The following is a 22,066-nucleotide window of genomic DNA, read 5'->3' on the forward strand; positions in this document are numbered from 1 at the left end:
CTACAGATCCCATAAACCTCAACACAACTTTGGGCAGGATTAAGGATCATTAGGTTGTATAAACTAATTCACTGTATAAACTCCTGCTAATCTGAGAAGTTTCTATGTTAGGTTAGGATGTAAATAATCTTAAACCAGATCTGACCACATTAGTACTTTACAAGTGGAGCAGGTGAACAGAGAGAACTGGAAATAGGTCTGAGCTGTGTGTGGGTGAAGTGGTAAGTGGATGAAGTGTTGCCTTTTAGCTTTCCTGGAGTTATTTCTTTCTATAGCTCTCAACAAAACTTGACCGTAGCAGTAACTCACCAGAGACATGAATGGCAGGAAATTAGATCTTCTGATACCTTGATTTTTGCTGCTGCATATGATGTGAGAGGTTAGATGGTAACTGAGATCCCCAAGCCTATCCACTGGGTTGTAGTGAGTGGAATCGTAAGACTCAGACAGTCAGAGAATCATGGAATCACAGAATGGTTTAGGTTGAAAGGACCTTAAAGACCATCTAGTTCCAACCCCTGCCATGGGCAGGGACACCTTCCACTACCCCAGGTTGCTCCAAGTCCCATCCAACCTGGCCTGGAACATTTCCAGGGATGAGGCTTCTCTGAGCAGAACCACAGAGGCAGTTTTATGATCAGGACATTGCTAATGACCTGCTCCATGAATTCTGTGGTATTTACAACATCCCTTGAAGCCTTAATATTTCACCAGACTCGTTGGAATAAATTGCTTTAAAAGCTCCAGTCACTGGCTCTTTCCCAACAAAGCAAAGTCCTGCAGGACAGGTGGAATTTGAAGATCTCCAGCTCATATTTCATAGCCTAACCATGGTTCTCTTACACCCCAACCATGGCAATACTTGGTCACTAACATAGTTAAACACCTCTTTGCATCCTCCTGTATTTCTTAGAGGGCAAACCTTTCCCTTTGGAAACCTTTTACCATTTGCATTTCCAAGTAGCTGTAAAATGTGAATCCCAGTGCAAAGCATTAGCATAAAGCCATTCAGCATTATATATCCTGTGAAAAGGGGCAGGAAAAATTCCAGCTCTATTGCATTTCCATCTGGAAACATCTTCCTGCCCCGCATATTTACATGAATTATTGCTGCAATAAAGACAAATGATGAAACAAGAAACCCTTTAGGTTATTTCCAAACAGGGAACTAGTGTGCAATGATAATCCAAGGGACTCTGAGAGTGTAAACAGCCACATTCTCTCTTTTCCAGCTATTTCAATAGAACATTCCCTGCTCTGTCTTTCGTTTATAGGTAAATATTTAAATAATATGGATATTTATTGATTCCTTTTGATAATTTTATTTAAAACTTCTAAGAAAAAGAGGAAGAAAATGTAAACCCAAATTGGTTTGTCCATTCAGGTTAGATGGAACAGAAAAACATCTTCCTCGTGCAATTATAAATTCACAGTTAAAAATGTTTCTATTAAAATACATCTAAATTTCCCAATCATTTCCATCAAGGCTAGTTCTCCAAACCTCAGGCACTTCTCAGGCTTTAAGTGAAGTTCAATGGGACTTTAACTTAGCTCAGGCACAAGGTGTGGTTTAACCAAGTAAATAAACAACTGCTGTCACATCCTCTCCACTGCCTGGAAGTGTTCCAGGCCAGGCTGGATGGGGCTTGGAGCAACTTGTGCTAGTGGAAGGTGTCCCTTCCCATGGCAGGGAGTGGGATGAGATGAGCTTTAAGGTCCTTCCAACCCAAACCAGTCTGGGATTCTATGGAAACACACTGAAGGAACAGAAGAACCAAAACTTTTGGGCAGTAATAAATCCATAATGCTCAGCCAATGGCATTACAGCAAAAGCACTGGGAAAACTGGAAACACAGCTTGTCCTCACTGCTTTTGTTGCTCAGTGACCAGGGGACATGCTAAGCTCTACACCTTACACAGGGCAAAACACCAGCTAAAATATCAATCTCATACTCAAGTTCCTTTCCAGCCCTAATTAAGGGGAGAAAAAAGAAGAACAACATTAGGTTATGATAAAAATAACTTTTGATTCAACCATATATTGAGCTTAGACTTGCACAAAAGAATTATTAGCACAGAAATCCCTCTTCGAAGAGCCACAGTTTGGGAATAAACCAAGATTCAGTGGCTGAATTAAACCTGCTCAGACTTGATTTGTTGTGACACACTTAAAGCAAGAGCTTTCTCCAACCCTACCTCTCTTTTAATCCAGATTTATGCTCATGTTGATGTAATAAACCATTACTTAGTGAGGCTCATGTGTCCAGAGATTCCTCAAATTCCCAGAACCTTTTACATGGTTGGCACCAACTATTCAAGCACACAAGAGTTCCACTGTGTGGCTAAAGCTGAAAACAAATGCCACTGATGCTGTAGGAGACCCAAATAATGCCCTTCAGTGAGGCTGGAAAATATATCCATTGACAGCCAGAGGCACTGACATTGTTCTTTCACAGGGAGAGGATTCAGTAACAGTCACTTATTTCCTTGGCATGGTTAGAGAGAATCTCATGTGCATGTCCTCTAACACATGGAATAATGCTTTGCTGTTTGAGAGTTGGGTGGAAAACAAGGGCATGGAAAAATATGGCATATCCAAAGCCAAGGACAGCTGAAAGGACATTCAGGAGAGAAGGTCTGAGCTCTTGCAAAAGCCTCTGAGATTCAGGAGAGAAGGTCTGGGCTCTTGCAAAAGCCTCTGAGGGAAATTAAGTTTGAACACTTACAATTAAAATATCTCTTCATTGAAAAAAAAAGGTGATATTCTTCATTTTCTGCATCATTTCCTCCTGGAAAGTGAGTTAAGAACCTGTGGGCTATTTTTACAGCATCAAGTTGAGTTTGGGGAGGTCTAATAATGAGATGACTCAAGTTCACATTGAGATCAGTGCCCACACAAAGCTCCTCCAGTAGGGACAAAGAGTCTTTCTGGAAAGGTCACAATCCATGCACAAAGTCCCAATTGTCTAATTCGCTTTCATTTGGGTTAAGGATCAGCAAAGGATATGTTAAGTTAGGAGAGAAGGAAGGAATTCCTGCAGATATACTTAATGAAATCTATCAGGATTAAAGGTACTGGATGGAACTTGAGAGATCAAAAACAGACTGGGATTTGTATGTGCAAAATCTAAGCTCCTCTGAGCCTCACTGAATCCTCCTGTGCTGGCTTAGAGAAGATTTCTGTCTCAATCAAGCAGGTTTGGGGGTTTTGATCAGAAATGGGAAGGGGTTGACAGATGTCCAGAGCTGCCCAACAACTGATGCCATTCCACCCCATGAAACTAATTTTTGATCTAAAATCTAGAAAATGTATTACCACCAGGAAGAGAAACATCAAAATGGGCACCAAGGGAGCAAGAAGCTACCTCAGGATTCCCAGTGGGGTTGTCTATAGCACTTTGGTAGAGAAATTATGGTCAGCATTTCAGAGGATCAGAGAATCACAATATGGTTAAGGTTGGAGAAGCCCTCCAAGTTCATCAGGTCCAACCATCAACCAGTGATGGTCCAACCATCACTGTTAGGATGTTCAGGCACTGGAATATTGCCAAGGGAGGTGGTGGAGTCATCATCCCTGGAAGTGTTTCAGATACACCTGGGTCTAATGCTGGAGAACATGGACTAGGGGTTACAGCAGTGGCAAGTTAATGGTTGGACTTGATGATTTTCGAGGTTTCCTCCAAACTTGATGATTCACTGATTCTATCAACCAAGCACTGCTGTGTTCCCCACTGAACCATGTCCTTAAGTGCCACTTCCAAGGATGGTGACTCCACTACTTCCCTGGGAAATCTGTTTGAATTGCTTTCCATGCCAACAAACAGAGCTCTGGACTAAGCCACTGAATCCTCCATTGTACCTCCAAATTGCCTTTCCATTTCCTTTGAGGTGGAAGTTTGGCTTCTAGATTTAATCTGTGAGTTGTCATTCCAAGTTCTTTCCAAAAGGAAACACAAGAGACAACCCAAACCCCCAAGACTCTGAGCCCCTCAAGAGTATGTGCAGCAGGTGTTTGCAGGGGAGGGCAAACAGCTCTGCAGTGTTCAGAAATACCATGAATTTAGCCTGCAAAATATTATGACATGTTAATCTAGTTATATTTCCTCATTGCACCTCATCTGCATAAACTCAAATTACAGGGAAGGATTTGATTCCTGCAGGCAAAACCTTCTCTTCCTTCCCAGCCCTGAATGAGGGAACAAAACTCCTTTTGTTCCTCACTGTACCAACATATTTTAACCAATACACAATACAATATCTAATATTATACCATATTTTATCCAATAGATGATATCTAGGACTTCTGGACACTAATATTCTACCATATTAAATCCAATAGATAGTACAATATTTTAGACTTGTAGACACTAATATGACCAAATATACCACTAATCTGATATTCCTCTTAGAACCTCAAAGCACCAAAGTGGTTTTATTACCTGAAGATGGTTTGAAAGTATCTTAATGACACCTTTAGTGGAGCCCCATAAATGTCTTTCAAGCAATCTCAGTGCCAATGGATCAAGAATGCCCTGGAAGTTCCTTGTTCTACCTTGTACTTGCAAAATCCATTTGAAACATCTTCTCCTCTATTGAATTTCTGTCTGAAGCAGCTGATTTAAGCAGCTGATAGAGCATGGCAGGTGCTCCATTCATTGTGTTCTTATTTGATACACTCTGGCCAGGAAAGCCCCAAGAGAAGGATGTACTGTCTGGCCATGAGAAATAATTCAGTCTGTGGCTTATGGCAACAGCAAGAGAATTTTAAACACCTTGGAAAGAGCAAAGCTTGGCCACTGACATAATTCTAGCAGCAATTTTTTTAGCTCAATGACCATATTCAAGCTCGGATTGCAATTAAACCAACAACATAATGAGCAACTGGAAATAGAGATTAGTTTGCTAAAACAAAAGCTTCTAAATTTGAAGATAATGAAGCAACATGCCTGGAGCACAGGGTGTGAGGGACACACTATCAGACACAGCAGGAAATGTCAGATATAATGTACTACAGCAACATTCCACATTTCACCTCTGGCTCTTTTGTTGCACATTTGTTTCCTGGTGCTAACTGCTCAGCTCCCATCAGTTTGGTTCTTCTGGAGCAGGTCCAGAGAACTGTGTCCAATTCTGGGCTCCTCAGGACCAGAGTGACACGGAGCTCCTGGAGCAGGTCCATCAATGGGCAATGAAGATGCTGAAGGCACTGGAGCACCTCAGTGATGAGGAAAAGCTGGGGGAGTTGGAGCTGCTCAGCTTCAAAAAGAGACAACTGAGAGGGACCTCAATGATGTATGCAAGTATCTAAAGAGGATGCCAAGAGGATGGATCAGACTCTGCTCAGTGCTGCAAACCAATCAAACAAGAGGCAATGGGCAGAAACTGATGCCCAGAAAGTTCCACCTGAATCCAAGGAAGAACTTTTTTCCTGTGCACTCACTGAGCACTGAACAGATTGTCCAGAGAGGTCATGGATTCTCCCTCACTGGAGATATTCCAGACCCATCTGGACACAACTCTGAGCCATGTGGTGGCCCTGCTGGAGCAGGGAGGTGGGACCAGATGACCCACACTGGTCCCTTCCAACCAAACTGACTCTATGAAATTGATCACATCAATAGTCAATATTAAATACACAAAACACATAGAAGAAATTATTTGTGTTCTCCCACCAGCCTCTTCTGCATCCCAACAGTTAACAGCCCCATGGGCCATGATTTGTAAGAGAATTAAACATACACAGTCATTGGGGATGATTCTGTGTGTACACACATATCCACAAACTTAACTGTTTCTCCATGAATCTCCATTGAGAAGATAAATGCCACATTAGCCCAGCAGCATTGTGTATTCTCTGCTTACATTTCCAGCTGAAATGAGCTGCAGCAAATTAAAGGCTTGAAAAGAACATTTGTTTCCATGTTCACTTAATTTCTAGTGTTATCTTCCAGCTCACATCAGCCTTAATGTTTCTCCCCAAAACATCAAATATTTGGTTTCTAATTAAGCTCATTTCATCTCAGTGTTGGATTTGTCATCCTCATCTTTAATTATGTTTCTCTCTATGTTGTTTGAGAGCATTTGGATTTGCATTTTCACCTGATAGAGAAATCCCATTGTAAATATTTATCAGAGGGTTCTCTATCTCCTTTGTTGTTCATGGAGACATAAATCCAGGGTTACAGGAAAGAGGGAATGCTGCCCATACCAACACCTGACTGCTTGTTAGGCTTGTGCTGCCTTCAATAAATTGATGTTCCCTTCTCCTCAACTTCTCAGCACTCCTGCAGGTGCAAAATACTCCTGGGGGAAGGCACAGAGAGTGGTGTGAGCACAGGATCACCTGCAGGTTGGACACCTATGAGCACACAAAGGCTGCAGAGAGATTTTGTTCTCCTTTTAGAACCAAATCTTAATACATCACTGAGCACAATGAACACAGCTTTGAAGGTTACCACACAGGGGAGGAAGGACAGCCAAACAACTGAGATTTTGGTGGCAGAGGTAGCTCAAAACTTGGGCTTTAACCAACAGGGTATTTCCTGCCCATCTTAGAATCTGAGTATAGAATCACAGAACCCTTTGGGTTGGACTTCACATCACTCCTGCAGGTGCAAATCACACCTGGGGGAAGTCACTGACATATGAGCACAGAATCACCCGCAGCTGTGGAGAGCTATGAACACACAAAGGCTGCAGAGAGATTTTGTTCTACTTTCAGTAACAAATCTTAACACATCACTGACCAAAATGAACACAGCTTTGAAGGTACCACAGAGGGGAGGAAGGACAACTGAACAACTGGGATTTTGGTGGGAGAGGTAGTTCAACACTTGGGCTTTTCCCACTGGATGTTTCCTGCTCATCTTGGAGTACAGAATCAAAGCATCATTTAGGTTGGACTTGACATCACTCTTGCAGGTGCAAAACATACCTGGGGGAAGGCACACACAGCAGTGTGAGCACAGGATCACCTGCAAGTGATACAGCTGTGGAGATCTAGGAACACACAAAGGTTGCAGAGGGATTTGTTCTACTTGTAGCACCAAATCTTAACACATCACGAAGCACAATGAACACAGCATTGAAGGCACCACACAGGGGAGCAAGGACAGCCAAACAACTGGGAATTTGGTGGTAGAGTTGGTTCAACACTTGGCCTTTTCCCGCTGGATATTTCCTGCCCATCTTAGAATCAGAGTAGAGAATCACAGAATACTTTGGGTTGGACTTCACATCACTCCTACAGGTGCAAATCACACCTGGGGGAAGTCACTGACATATGAGCACAGAATCACCTGCAGCTGTGGAGAGCTATGAACACACAATGGCTGCAGAGCGATTTTGTTCTCCTTTTGGAATCAAATCGCTGAGCACAATGAACACAGCTTTGAAGGTACCACACAGGGGAGGAAGGACAGCCAAACAGCTGGGAATTTGGTGGCAGAGTTGATTCAACACTTGGGCTTTTCCTGCTGGATGTTTCCTGCTCATCTTGGAGTAGAGAATCATGGAATCCTTTGGGTTGGAAAAGCTAAGATCATAACTATTCCCCAAGGCCACCACTAACCATGTCCCCAAGTGCCACATCTACATTACTTGAAAACTGCTCTATGGGATACATTTCATCCAAACAAGGGAGTAATGAAAAACAACAACTACTGAAAGGTTGATAACAGGTAAAAAGGAAACCAAAGGCTATCAAAGAGTTTAATTTTCAGTGAACAGCATGTGGTAACAGCATTGTTATTATTGCCTTTGCTCCATCTACAGTTTATGAGTTACAAAGAAATAGCTGATGTTCTGGATACTCACCCACATATTAGGAATATTTGTACATAGCAAATGTTATGATTTAATGAAAAATAGCCACTTAAATTCTGCCCCCAGGAAGAAGTAATGAGTTTCAGCACTAAATCTCCATAAAATGTTATTATTTCCAATTCATAGTAAGGAAAATTATATACAAACAGGGTAAGTGGTGGAAACTAGCAACGCTCTATGTGCACCATTATTAAAGTAAGAAAACAACTAAAAAACCTTTCATAAAGAAATCACTTTGCATCTTATTTTGCTGCTTGACAAAGAATCTCTCCTCCCCAACACCAAACTTAATAAATAATGTGCTAATTCTTCCTAAGTAGAAATGTTTTATTGCAGCCTAAATACCCCAAGCTGCAAGATAAGGAACTCAGCCACATAAAGGTATTAATTCTGTACAGAATGAGCTGCAAACATTTCTTTGCTGTTGTCTCTATTATCTTTGATTGAATAATATATTGCTCATTATTATCTTATTCATGTTCAACTATTTCATTCTAATTCTCCTTATTACTTTCCAGAATCACAGAATGTTGAAGTTGGAATGCACCTCTGGAGATATCTGGTCTACTCCTCTGCTCAATCAGGGCCACCTAGAACATTTGCCCAGACACATATCCAGATGGATCTGGATCTGTCCAAGGATGGAGATTCCACAGTGTCTCTCGGCAACCTGTGCCAGTATTTGGTGACCCTCACAGTTAATAAAGTGTTTCCTAATGGTCAGAAAGAACTTTCTGTTGTTGTTTTTGTGCTCATTCATCTTGTCTTGAACATTAGAAAATTAATATCATAGAATCATGGAATGGTTTGGGTTGGAAGGGACCTTAAGGATGATCTAGTTCAACCCCCTTCCATGGGCAGGGACACCTGCACATAGTTCTTCATCAGACTCTTTTTTTAAAGCACTACAAGACACCACAAAACATAAACCCTAATTCTAGGACTTAAGTCTGGAAGAATCAAGCTGTTCTCTGGTCCCTTGAGTGCTGCCTGGCTGGGAAATCCATTTTATGGGCATAAGAAGCCAATAAAATCAAAATCACTTTGACTACAAAGCTCTGCCAATCCAAGCAAACTCTGAGACCCAAGCCTCATCACCACCTTTGCCTGCTGGAGAATCCCAGACAGGTTTGGGTTGGAAGAACCATAAAGCTCATCTCATTCCACCCCCTGCCATGGGCAGGGACACCTTCCACCAGCCCAGGTTGCTCCAAGCCACATCCAACCTGGCCTGGAACACTCCCAGGGATGGAGCAGCCACAGCTTCTCTGGGCAACATGTGCCAATGGCACACCACCCCCGAAGGGAAAAATTCCTTCCCAATATCCATCTACCCCCACCCTCTGCCAGCATGAATCCATTTCCCCTTGTTCTATCCCTACAGGCCCTTGGAAATAGTCTCTCTCCATCTTTCCTGTCATCTCCCTTCAGGCACTGGAAAGCCACAATTAGGTCACCACAAAGCTGCTCTTCTCCAGGCTCAACATTCCCAATTCACATGCTTAAAAGTGGAGAAGAACTTACTTAACTTCTTAATTTGAGGCTCTTTTATAAAGTTACTCAGCAGTCCAGGCTGGGTTCAATCTGGATTGTGCAGCTCAGGAATTGCACACACTCAGCTGAATTTGAAGGCAGAGCCAACACCTTAGCACTACTTCAATCTAACCCCACTCTAGCAGTTTAAAGCCATTTCCCCTTGTTCTATTGCTCTATGCCCTTGTGAAAAATCTACTCAACACTGCAATCAGCTTCAAGATAGCTTTTCTTACCAGTAGCATTCTGGGAAACAAAGCAGGAACCTGGTCTTTCACATGGATTTGGTTCCTGCTACACCCACAGCTAAACCAGCCTGGGGAGAGGGAGGAAAACCTTGGGAATGGCTTTCTGTGACATCAACCAACACGAGTGGAGGGAGACCCCCATTAAAAAGCAGAGAGGACCCAGCTCTGCTGTCCGCGGTGCTGAGCAGCCACGGGTACCGATGCTGTCCGCGGTGCTGAGGGGCCGAAGGGAGGGGGCTCATCCCCACCACCCCTGGCTGAGAGCAGAGCCGAGGGTCTCTGGCTCCTCTCCCGGGCAGATACAGCAGGGTGGCAGCTGGATGCTGGGGGAGACACATCCTCCTGGACACGGAATGCTCTCGAGGGTCCCTGCCTGGAATACTGAGTGTATTTCTGGGGTCCCCAACATCAGAAGGACACAAACTGTTGGAGCAAGTCCAGAGGAGGACGTGAAACTGATAGGAGGACTAGATCACATCTAATTTAGATACAGGCTAAGAGAGTTGGGGCTGTGCAGCCTGGAGAGTAGAAGGTTGTGTGGAGACCTCAGAGCAACCTGCCAGGAGCTGAAGGGGCTCTGGGGAAGCTGCAGAGGGGCTCTTGATTAAGAGCTGCTGTGACAGGACAACAGAGAATGGCTTCAAACTGAAGGAGTGGAAATTTAGCTTGAACTAAGTCACTGGACCTGCTCCAGGAGGTCCAGGTCCCTCTGGTCCTGAGTAGCCCAAAGACAAAAGTGGAGCCAGTCAAACAAGTTAATTTTGGCCTTTTCTCACCTGGTACCCTTGAGCCATATAACAAAAGTACATCACAACAGCAATTAAAATGTACTGAGATGAGCTGCTCAGGCTTTAAGGGCAAGAGACATATAAATAAAGCCTGGAGACTCCTTTCCCACCCACAAAGATTCAGTGTCTCATCACTGTTCCTCTGTTAGAAAATTAAGGCAAAACTTCACACAGGAGAATTGTCACATTGGAATCATCAAGACTTGGAAGTAGCAGCAAAACTACGGAATTGTTTCAACTGTCTAATTTTCCTCCTTAATCTCATGATTCCTTTTCTACTTGACAAGTTTCTCATCAGCATTTCATGTTGAGAGCAAGTTTGCCACAGTCTTGAAGGCAACTGACGCTGCAAAACAAGTTCAAACACTTGACTCAAAGGTGTCATAATTAATGTTTTATCAAGCTTCTGAGCCTTAGAATCACACAATGAGGCTGTCTGTCTGAGCTGAAATGTGGCAATCACAGCTGAGCTGCAGGTTTTTGAAGCCAAATCCATGAAAGACACAGATGATCAGCAAGTCAAGGAGGGTTCACATCCCCCTCCAGCAGCCAAGCAGTGAGGAGCTGGTTGGTTGCAGTGCTGGTGTCTCACCCTACCCAGAGGCAAAGCCCATTTGCCTTGTTATCCCCAGCTCATGGGGATCAAATGGCTTAAAAAAGCCACTTAACTGGGAATGGTGAATCATAGAATCTTAGAATCAACTGGGTTGGAAGAGACCTCAAAGATCATCGAGTCCAACCCTACCACTGTTACTAGACCATGGCACTAAGTGCCACATCCAGGCACGACATTCTCCAACTTCCAATCATCTGGGACCTCCCCAGTGAGCCAGGACTGTTGGTCCTGGAGATGGAGAGAGGCTTGGCAAACTCTTCCCCCAGCTCCCTCATCACTCTGGGATGGATCCCATCCAGTCCCATAGATCTGTGAGGATCCAAGCAGCATGTTGTGGTAGAGCCAACCAAAAATCACCCCTGCTGCTGGCAAGTTTAGCTGTTATTCATCTAACTCAGTTTCAAACTCGACCTCACAACAACTTGTGGTCCTATGAACTGGTATAAAGAGAGATCTGAGTTACGTATTTCACTCCCCTCCTGATACGGGGACATATATTTGTTAGCCCATGAGTTCCCATTTATTTTTGAGTCATGAGATCCTTTCTGTTCTTCATTATTCAAGTAACCAACTCCTTTTCCCCCCCTCCAAGTAGTGTGTAAGATTCAAAGGATGCAGCAAAACTCAGCACCTGGAGGTCTGTGCTGTGAAAAGACGAGGATTAGCCTCAGGTAAATGAAGTGGTAGAGTTGTCACAGTGGTTTCTCAAGATCCTTTAACTTCTCTCTCCCACCTGTGTCAGTGCTTATTGCTAACATATTTTGATGCTCATTGCTTTCTACCTCTTGGGAAAACTTCAAATTTCAGTGATTTTTCAGAGAGAGCTTGCCAGACAATAGGAGAAATTTGGCAGACCCCAAGTTGCTCCGCATGAAAGACTACCAAGAGGCATATTAGAGCAGCGGCAGCACTGCTGATGCTAAAGCACTGGCATCCCAATGAATTTGCCCATTATTCAGAGGTCTGGTTCTGGAATGTGGGCCAAATTGAGGGCTTGGCAAGTGGAGATGTTCAACTGCTTAGTTAGCCCACAATTCCCCTCCTCTGCTTCCAGCTTGGAGCTTGTAAACACACAATTGGGTGTAAGATGACAGATGGGTCCAGGAGGGATTTCTCTGCTCAGATCTGTTCTCCTTGCTTACATTTACCTTCTACTCAAGCAGAAAATGTGGTTCAATGGTGTATTTAACCCTGCCCATGTCTTTATTTGGTTAAGACAACCAATTTCTCTCCCATTCCTACATCAACAGCTCAAGGTTAATTGTCCCTTCAACCACCTCTTAGGGCACCTGCTGAGCTCTCACACTGCAGGTTCCTCCTCACCTCCCACTGCTCCCTGCTTTGAATGCCTCACAGAACTGTGGTGCAGACAGAAAAACCGCCTAAATCAGTAGTCCTGGCTGGAAATAGTTTGTGAGGACCTTGAAAAAGTACAAGAACATTTGTCTGGAGTCACAGTGACTCATCACAGAGCTGAGGACCAGCCTGGGCACAAGTGTAGGTCCCACAGCCTCAGCTATTGTAATAATCAAGGACATACTAATTAATTAAGGGTTTCTTTGCCTTCAGAAATATTCCCTGCTTTTCCAAAGGTTAGTGATAGGCTTGAAATGAGAAGAGTGATGAATATTCCCCTCCTCCTTTGCATTAATTAAGTCAGACACAAGTGAGATGAGTGGGTGTTGCACTAAACAAGTTAAATCTCAATCCTAGTAATCCAGCCTTCGTTTTCCCACAAATACAACTCCCAGACACACTTATTTCACCCCCAAACAGCCAAAAGCATTGAACATGTATTATTTTCCAAGTGAGGTTAGTGATGAAGCTCTGAGAGCAGCCAGGAATGTCCCTGTGCAGGGTACGAGGGACCTCTTGTGGAAGCCAAGCGTTGGCTCCGTCCCAGCCCGGCGGCAGATGAACATTTATCTCACATTCAAATCTCTCATTAAAGGCACCAAACCCGTTTACTACATGAACATTAGTGTATAATCCAATATTCCAGCCCAGTCTGTCATTCCACTCAACAGCTCTGAGCACAGAGTGTCTAAGAATAAAGCAGTGCCCTCAGGAGTGGTTTGTTAAATGCTGTTTTAACCACAGTGGCATGAACATAAACCTTCTGGGAACAGCTCTCCCAACTTCAGTCTGAGCCTGGGTCAGGGCAAGAAAGAGGCAAATTGTCTCAGGAAGTCTAAGATCAGAGGGGGTTTTAGCATAGAAAAGCTCTGCTGGGTTGGTGATCTCCTTGGGCTTTACAACTTGGCAAGTGAAGGCAGAATTAAACTACTAAACTTCTCTCCCTTGCACAGAAGTTCCCTCTACTTGAAGAATATGACTAGCAGTGATTTCTGCGTGTTTGGTGTGAATTCAGAAGGCACCAAGCCCTGTCCTGCAGCCACCAACACACTCCCAAGGATCCAACCTGTCTGTTCACACCTCAGCAAACAGGGTGACACTTCCTGATCTTATTTAGCTGCTCTAACACACACTGGATTCAATGGATTCAATTCTAGCTCCTGTATTTCCTTTAAGCTACTGAATTCATGCCCTCCAGTCTGTGGTTCCCCCAAATCTGATGCATTGTGTCACAAAGCTGAAAGTAATATTTCTAGGCTCTATATTTACCTGCTGATTTATTGACCTGAAAGTTCCCAGTTCAGAGACAGTCCCAGAGCTGCTTGTATTCAAAAAATGGGCTTTATATTTGCATATTTAGTTTAGAATCACCTCAAAAAGAGAAGTCCAACCTTCAGCCACTGGTCACCCTGCCTGTAAGGTGACAGGAATATTGATTCCAAAGTCAAGTCGAATTTTGAACCCTTAAATCAACTTCTCAAAGTCTCATCTAACAAACATAAAAACCAACCAACAAACAACCCAAACAAGACAAAAAACCAACTCAGAAATCACATTTACTTGCAGGAAAAGCACCACAATGTTTTTTTTTGAGGACACAATACACTAAACACATGAGAACATCCCTGACTTTGGGTTTTGAACCCCTAAAATCAACTTCTTGAGGTCTCATTTAGCAAACATACAAACCAACCAACCAATCAACCCCAACAACAAAACAAAGAAAACCAAAAAAAACAACCTAGAAACCACATTTACTTGCAGGAAAAGCACCACAATGTGGATATTTTGGAGACCGCAATGTACTAGTCACATGGGAAGATCCCTCCTTTCTGCAGAAGAACACAACACCATTTGGAAACACCTTTTCCCACCAAGCCCATGTTAATATCTGCTGAGACCCAAGTCTAATGCACAGTCACACATTGAACTGTGCCTCCAAGAGGCAGCTCAGCCTGCAGGTTCATTTGAGACACTTCTCCCCTCAAAGTCCTTCTGTCACAGTTAACCCATAATGAGCTTGCATTCATCCAAACCCCTAGACAGGAACCCAACAAATAGCAGCAGAAAGGCAAAGGAGATGAATGTCTGTACTCACGGGTGTGCTGCTGTCAGAGAAGGTGTTCATGCTGATGGACCTGCTCATCTTGTCTGAGGAGAGGGAGGAAGGGGAGGGACTGCGCTTGTCCAGCTGCTCCTGGGCCAGCAGGTCCTGGCGCTGCAGGTACTCACGCCATGCACGTTGGATGCTGGGCAAACACCAAGGCACAGGCTCAGGGTGATCAGCAACGAAATGTACTTAAAATACATATTCTTGACAGAAGAGGTGAGGGTTTGGGGTTCTTCTTGTGTGTGTGCTTTGTTTGCCAGTTTAGATAATGATCACATGTAACTACTCTCTGTGGCACATAAATCACTGCTAGTGTAACTTGGAGGGGTCTGGCAAGTAGAATTATAGAATCCTACACCAGAGCTGGAGAATCACCTGAAGAAGCACAAAAGAAGCTACACAAAATGTACTACAAAGGCTAAAATCATTCCATGAACTAAAAGAGGGTTGAATTAGACTATGAGAAAGAAGTTTTCTTGATGAGGGTGGTGAGGCACTGGCGCAGGAAGCCCAGAGAGGTGCTGGATGCTCCATCCCTATAGACTCACAAGGTCAGGTTGGATGAGGCTCTGAGCAACCTGACCTAGTGGAAGATATCCCTGCTCATTGCAGGGATAACATCTCTAAGACACAGAGATGTGCTGTCAGGTATGGGTTTATACATCAACTGCTGGTAATTGTGTCAGACTGACAAGGTTTTAGCATTCAGAAGGGGTTGGGATTGAGGGGCTGAGAAGAACCTGGTCACAGTGAAGCACATGCTTCAGGGGATGTAATTCCTGGGCTAAGCTTTCCTTCCCCTTGCAATGCATAATCCACTGGGTTTACTGGGCCATGCACACACGGATTCATTCCCAGTCTGTTCACAAACTGGACTGCCAAGCCAACACTCAGTGCTCCAGAATACATCCCTTGGGTTGGACTAGATGGCCTTTAAAGGTCCTTTCCAACCTAAAACATGCTGTGATTCAATGATTCTATAGCATCAGGGAGTTGGAATTCATTCCCAGAGCACAGCGATGCTGCTTCTCTCTCCCTTCCCGGCGGTGCAGCTAGGTGTCATGCATGTGCCTTGGCTGAGTGCTAGCAGCTGCCTCCCTTCCCAGTAAAACCAGCTTGCTTAGTGCCACACAGCTGTGCTGCACTCCCAGAACACAGCCCTGGGCTCCCCCGGGCTCTGCATATCCATCCTTCCAGGGGCTGAAGCTGCAGAAGGATTCTTGGGTAGGAACTGCAGTGACAGGACAAGGAGTAATGGGGAGAAACTGAAAGAAGGAAATTTAGATGAGATATCAGGCAGAAGTTTTTGCTGTGAGGGTGGTGAGACACTGGCACAGGTTGCTCAGGGAGGCTGTGGCTGCCCCAACCCTGGCAGTGTTCAAAGCCAAGTTGGATGAGCCTTGAGCAACCTGTTCTGGTGGGAGGTGTCCCTGCCCAGGGCAGGGGGTTGGGACTAAGTACCACTCCAACCCCGTAACATACTATAAATCCCTTGTACATCCACAGCTGCTCCTTGAGGATCCCCTGAGCCTCCTGAGGTACTTCATGTTAGATGGGAGAAACACCCCAAAAGGGACTGTGCTTGCTCCATGCTGCACTTCCCTCCCCTGACAGTACAGATGAAAAATCAAGCAGCTTCTCAAATATTATTTAGCTTCACTGAGGAAATGGCAAAATTAGTGCAACACAGAGGTTCAATATTTAAAACATGGCTCAAAGAGGATGTTCATCATGGAATCCTAGACTGGTTTGGGTTGGAAGAACCTTAAAGCTCATCTCATTCCACCCCCTGCTATGGGCAGGGACACCTTCCACCAGCCCAGGTTGCTCCAAGCCACATCCAACCTGGCCTGGAGCAGCCACACCTTCTTTGGGCAACATGTGCCAGTGCCTCAGCACCCTCACAAGGAACAATTCCTTCCCAATATCCATCTTCTCCTAGCCTCTGCCAGCATGAATCCATTTCCCCATGGTCTATCCCTCCAGGCTCTTGGAAATAGTCTCTCTCCATCTTTCCTGTCATCTTCCTTCAGGCACTGGAAGGCCACAATTAGGTCACCACAAAGCTGCTCTTCTCCAGGCTCAACATTCCCAATTCTCTCAGCTTCACATACTTAAAAGTGGAGAAGAACTTACTTAACTTCTTAATTTGAGGCTCTTTTATAAAGTTACCCAGCAATCTAGGCTGGGTTCAATCTGGATTGAGCAGCTCGGGAATTGCACATACTCAGCTGAATTTGAAGGCAGAGCCAACACTTCAGTACTTACATTTTCACTTTGGATTCCAAGGGCTGGAGGTTGATATGATAGTTGTCAATGTTATTTTCATCATCCATGGTAAGTTGATGGCTATGGAGAAGAAAAGCAAATGGGTTTAAGACATCTCAGCATGACATTCTGGAAATCACTGTGATTTAATCCCAACATTTGGACAAGAACATCCAAGAGCTGCTTATTAATAGGTGTTGCTGTCTTTGGAGGAAGGATTCTGGGCCTTTGTGTCCAGCCCCGTTTGAATTCCAACAAATCCCATGAATTTGGATCCAGTATCCACATAGGAACCTGACTGAGTCGTTGTACTAAGCCTTCCAGATGTCCCAGCTCCAGAGATAGGTACACCCAGCAAAGAAGCTGCTGCAAACCAAACACCCCTGGCAAATCTGAGAGATATTGGTGCTAAATTAGCTTTACAGCCCTGGAGCTGGAGAGTAAAATGGAAAGGAACAATGGTAATGCTAAGAGCAAAGGAATTACAGCAGCAAAAGCCATCCAGGGGCATGAAAAGAATATTCTTTGCAAGAAATGATGAGTGAGGAGTTGGTGCTTGTGAAGTTATTGCAGTTTTAAAGTCCAGAAGATAAAAATCAAACATGTAGGGCCACTTTGGATGAGAGCAGCAACATGAATGGCAGGGCTTGGCATGAAGATTGGGAAGATTAGACCCCAACCTGTGCAGTTACTTTGAGACCTTACTGGACACTTAATTACATCCCTCAATCAGCAGAAGTTTGCAAGAATTATCCTCCTGGAACTAGAAATAAGAGTTTACGGGAGAGCTGCAAAATGGGGAATAATTAGTACATCATCAAGTGAACAATGTAGTCTACAACAAAGACATGGTCCCTCAGCAAGGTCTTGTTGCCTTCTACAACCCGTTTCATCATGTATGAGATAGTGTGGAAACCACATTTACCTTTGAAGCAAATCTTTGCCATCATTGACCTGTTCCAAGGTGTGTTGGAGCCTTCTGATTTCTTCCTATGGGAAAGAAAAAACATTTCAATGAGCTGAAAGGAAACCTATGGTTGACATTGGAGATTCCCACTCAATCTCAAGTTGTTGTGAGCTAAGCACCAAACACAACAGTCCATCAGATAACATCTATTAAGCCACTTTGACATTGAAATACCCAAAATAACTCCAAAGACACCAATTTATCTATCAGTATGTCCAGCACAAGTTGGAAATGAAACAGTAGACCTACAAATATAATACTCAGAGCAAAAGAGGAAAGTATTCTTTCATGTCTTAGGTGTGTGGCTGCTTTGATTCCAGAGCTGGTCTTGGTAGGAGCAGCAGCTCATTCTTTCAGGCACTTCTCTTTGTTCTGCAATCAAACACTATTCAGGCTCATAATTAAGAGTCACTGGCTGAGATTTAAAGCCTTTATCAGGGTATTTGCATCAGCTCCTGTGTCAGGAGCAGAGATGGCACAAATTTAACTGCAGATGCCTAGCTGGGAGTCCCTTCATCCATGCTAATGGCCTGGAAAGATCAACATGGGATATTCAGCACAGATTTGGCTTAAAAAAGCTAAATTGGGTCAGAATGACAAGATTTTCAGAAGGGTTGGAGGTACCATTCAGGTGGTGCTGGAGATATCACCCAGGACGGGTTGGAGTTGAGAGCTGAAGGAGAACCTGTTTGCAATGAAGCACATGCTCCAGGGGATGTAATTCCTGGGCTAAGATTTCCATCCCCTTGCAGGGCATAATCTCATTGGGCTGTGCACACACAGACACATATTCCCAGTCTGCTCACCAACTGGACTGACAAGCCAACACTCAACACTCCAAGCACCTCCCTGTGATGGAATGCAGGACCATCACACCCCTGAGACACACGGATGTGCCTCCAGGTTTGTGTTTATACATCAACTGCTGATAATTAACTAACAGTGGAGGATGCAAAACACAAAGATGTTAACTCATGGCTGATTTTAGCTCATTAAGCTGGGAACTAAATGGAAAAGCTAAAGCTACTGAGAGTGAGGAAGGAGAATAATTTGCTTCTCCCCTGCCTTGCAAACAGGTAGAGGATCCTCATAAAAGCCAAGAATATTAAAAAGGCAAAACAAAGACGTTATTTTCCTGTATATCTTATCTGATATGGGGATGATTTTTGCAGTCTCCAGCAGCACAACACACCAGCCAGTTCCACTTCTGCCTTCCCAATTCAAGCTGATTTTGTGAAACAGAGACATTTTATGTGGCACTTTTGAATCCTGTACAGATTTTACCCTGTTTGACATGAAACAAATCACAGGTAGCTGAGGAACCTCTACCAGAGCTTTGATTTCCTCCCAGCCTGGGAAGGACTAGCACTGCAAAATAGATTTGATGCATAAAGTAGAGTTGTCAAGTTGACAATGTAGATGTTTCCTCAGTCTCTGCCCCTCTGGGTCCCTAACTGTAGCCCCATCTGGGGATCCCAGTGCAGCTGATAAAGGCCTGGGGGTTATTTGGGAGGTCTGGCTGCTGCCTGACTCTCCTCAGTGACTGGAAATGATCCAGGCAGGAAATTTCATAGAATGTTAAGGGGTTGGAATGGAACTTAGAGATCATCCAGTCCCAAATCCCTTCCCTGGCAGGGACACCTCCCACCAGAACAGGTTGCTCAAGGCTTTAGTCAACTTGGCTTTGAACACTGCCAGGGTTGGGGCAGCCACAGCCTCCCTGGGCAACCTATGCCAGTGTCTCACCACCCTCACAGCAAAAACTTCTGCCTAATATCCAGTCTAAATTTTCCTCTTTCAATTTCTCCCTATGATTCCTTGCCCTGCCACTGCAGTGCCTGACCAAGAGTCAGTCTCTCTGCAGCTTCCCTGGAGCCCCTTCAGATACGGATAGGCTAATAGGAGGTTTCCACACAGCCTTTTCTTTTCCAGGCTGAACAGCCCCAATTCTCTCAGCCTGTCTTCATAGGGGAGATGCTCCAGTCCTCTAATCAGCTTCATGGCCTCCTCTGGACTTGCTCCAACAATTCCATGTCCTTCTGATGTTTGGGCCACCAGAGCTGTGTGTAGCACTCCAGGTGAGGTCTCACCAGTGCAGGGGGAATCCCCTCCCTCACCTGCTGCCACACTCCTTTTGCTGCAGCCCAGACCTGGGTTGTTTTCTGGGCTGGGCTCACACTGCAGCTCATGGTGAGCTTCTCATCCACCATCAGGCCCAAGTCTCTCTCCTCATTGCTGGGCTCAGTTACTTCCCCACCCAGCCTGTGGGTGTGATGGGATTTCCATGACCCTTATGTAGATCCTTGCACTTCATTTTGCTGAACTCCATGAGTTTTGCATTGACAAACTTCTTGGTGTTTTTGCCTTCCTTTTTTTTCCCATGCTCTAAGGCATATTAAACCAAGCAACTTTCAACCTTGTTCCATTTGCAGCACAATTGAGTTCAGAATCTAACCAGAGAACCTTTTCCTCTCCCATATTATTCCTCTGGTCACTTCGCCAGAGCTATGTAGAGTAATTTAGAATGTGCCAACAATTTTCAATTGACTTTATATATAACTGGGGGTGACAAAACCTGCAGGACTTCCATAAATCATTCCTAGTGTTTGACATCATTTTCTATTAACCTCAGGGGGAAGACTGAGCACACACCCAAAAAGTCCAACCCCAAATTAGTTTTGACATTTTGGCCTATTGAGGCTTTCAATTAAGCAGCACTGGCTAGTGTTTAGAACAGCTGGAATAAAAGGCAACTAGGGAAGGGGCATGTTTGCATAATTGGGAAGAGAAGGAGACAGAAAATCCATACTAATTTCAGTTCTGCGTCATTAACCAGAGGGAATTGATTAGTGCTCCTTGCAGCTGGATTTATGGAGGTGGTTATGCTGCTGTGCCCATGGAAAGGGGTTTGGATGCTGTGCCCTCAGCCCCCAGTATGTCCCTGCTAGTGGTAATGCCAAGCCAGAGCCTGTGGAGATGCAGCTCCCACCCAGGGTGACCCAGCTGCAAACTCAGCCTTCAGGAAATGAAACTGGAAGAGCTCCAGGCTCCTGTTGGAATCCAGGATGAATTGTGATGCCTCTGTAAACTCAGCTATAACATGAGCATATTGGAAAATTTACTGCAGTTTTCACTTTCCTACTTCAGCTAAATACAGACATAAACAGCAACTGGGTAGATACAGACACTGAGACTGAGGAGGAAGTGCATGGCTGGTGTCCAGAGCAAACTAACATGTTGTTTTTCAGTCTTTAATGTGCTCATTCTACTTAGGAATCAATTGTTTTTCAACCTGAAGACCTGCATTTTCAGGAAAGTAGAATACTGCAGTGAAACCCTTGAGAAGCAACTGAGGGAGCTAGAGAAAAGGAGGCTCCATATCCTCCAGCACCAGATTCTGATGCCTCTTAAACATGTCCAGGGTCAGGCACTCCATCACTTCCCTGGGCAATAATCCAGAACCACAGAACCATCGAGGCTGAAGAAGATCTCTAAGGTCATCAAGTCCAACCATTAACCTGTCACTGCTGTAAACCCAAAACCATATCCTCCAGCTCCAGATGCCTCTTAAACACTGCCAAGAATGGTGACTCCACCACTTCCTTGGGCAATATTCCAGTGCCTGAACACCCTCACAGGGAAAACATTTCTCCTAACATCCAATCTGACTCTGCCCTGTCTCAGCTCAAGGCCATTCCCTCTAGTCCTCTCCCTGCAGCCATGGCAGGAGAGACCATCTCCCACCTCTCTCCAAGCCCTGTCAGGGAATTGCCCTTGGCCTTCTTGGCCACCTGTGAACACTGTTGGCTCCCATTGAGTCACTGCCACCAGCACTGCCAAGTCCTTTTGTGACCAACACCTCTCTTCCCGCTCCCCCCCCAGCCTGGAGCTCTATGTTTGGTTGCAGGAGCTGCTGAGCACAAGGATGCTGGAAAGGAGCTGGAGAGCAGAGCGCAGCCCAAGCAGTCCCTTAAAGAACAACTATGACCCACCATCCTGTTGGTGGTACACAGAGATGGAGTTAGTGCTGAGAGCTTTAATTTGGACCTAGCAATAAAGCTCAGAGGAGCTTCCCCATCTGCTCTTGCCAGCAAATGTCTCAGCCTATCTTATCCTTCCAGAGCTGCATTTAAAGACCTATAAGTTCTTCTCCATATCACTGACACAGACATGGTGAAAAACACTCAGTGCTTACACAGCAGCATCACTGAAGTGGTGGCACAGCCAGGGCAAGCAGAGCTGAAGGCAGCCTGAAGCCAGAAGCACAGCAATGCCTTCTGCCACTGTGACCAGGAGCCATGCAGGATCCTTCCTCAGATCAAAGCCACCTGATGCCTCTTTCTGTTGCCTATTGGG

General features: G+C 44.7%; 1 protein-coding gene across 1 annotated transcript; it reads right to left on the minus strand.

Annotated features, from left to right (window-relative positions):
• Positions 1-14,463: 14,463 nt before the first annotated feature.
• On the minus strand, positions 14,464-17,733 carry IQCJ (IQ motif containing J; the record flags this gene model as incomplete). Its single annotated transcript, XM_009085207.1, has 3 exons — positions 14,464-14,614; positions 16,744-16,824; positions 17,669-17,733. Coding segments are annotated over 3 exons (297 nt in total), but the record flags the coding sequence as incomplete, so codon positions are not given.
• Between the last annotated feature and the right edge of the window lie 4,333 nt (positions 17,734-22,066).

This window comes from Acanthisitta chloris, unplaced genomic scaffold (genome assembly GCF_000695815.1).
Source record: "Acanthisitta chloris isolate BGI_N310 unplaced genomic scaffold, ASM69581v1 scaffold3152, whole genome shotgun sequence".
Classification (NCBI taxonomy): Eukaryota; Metazoa; Chordata; class Aves; order Passeriformes; family Acanthisittidae; genus Acanthisitta; species Acanthisitta chloris.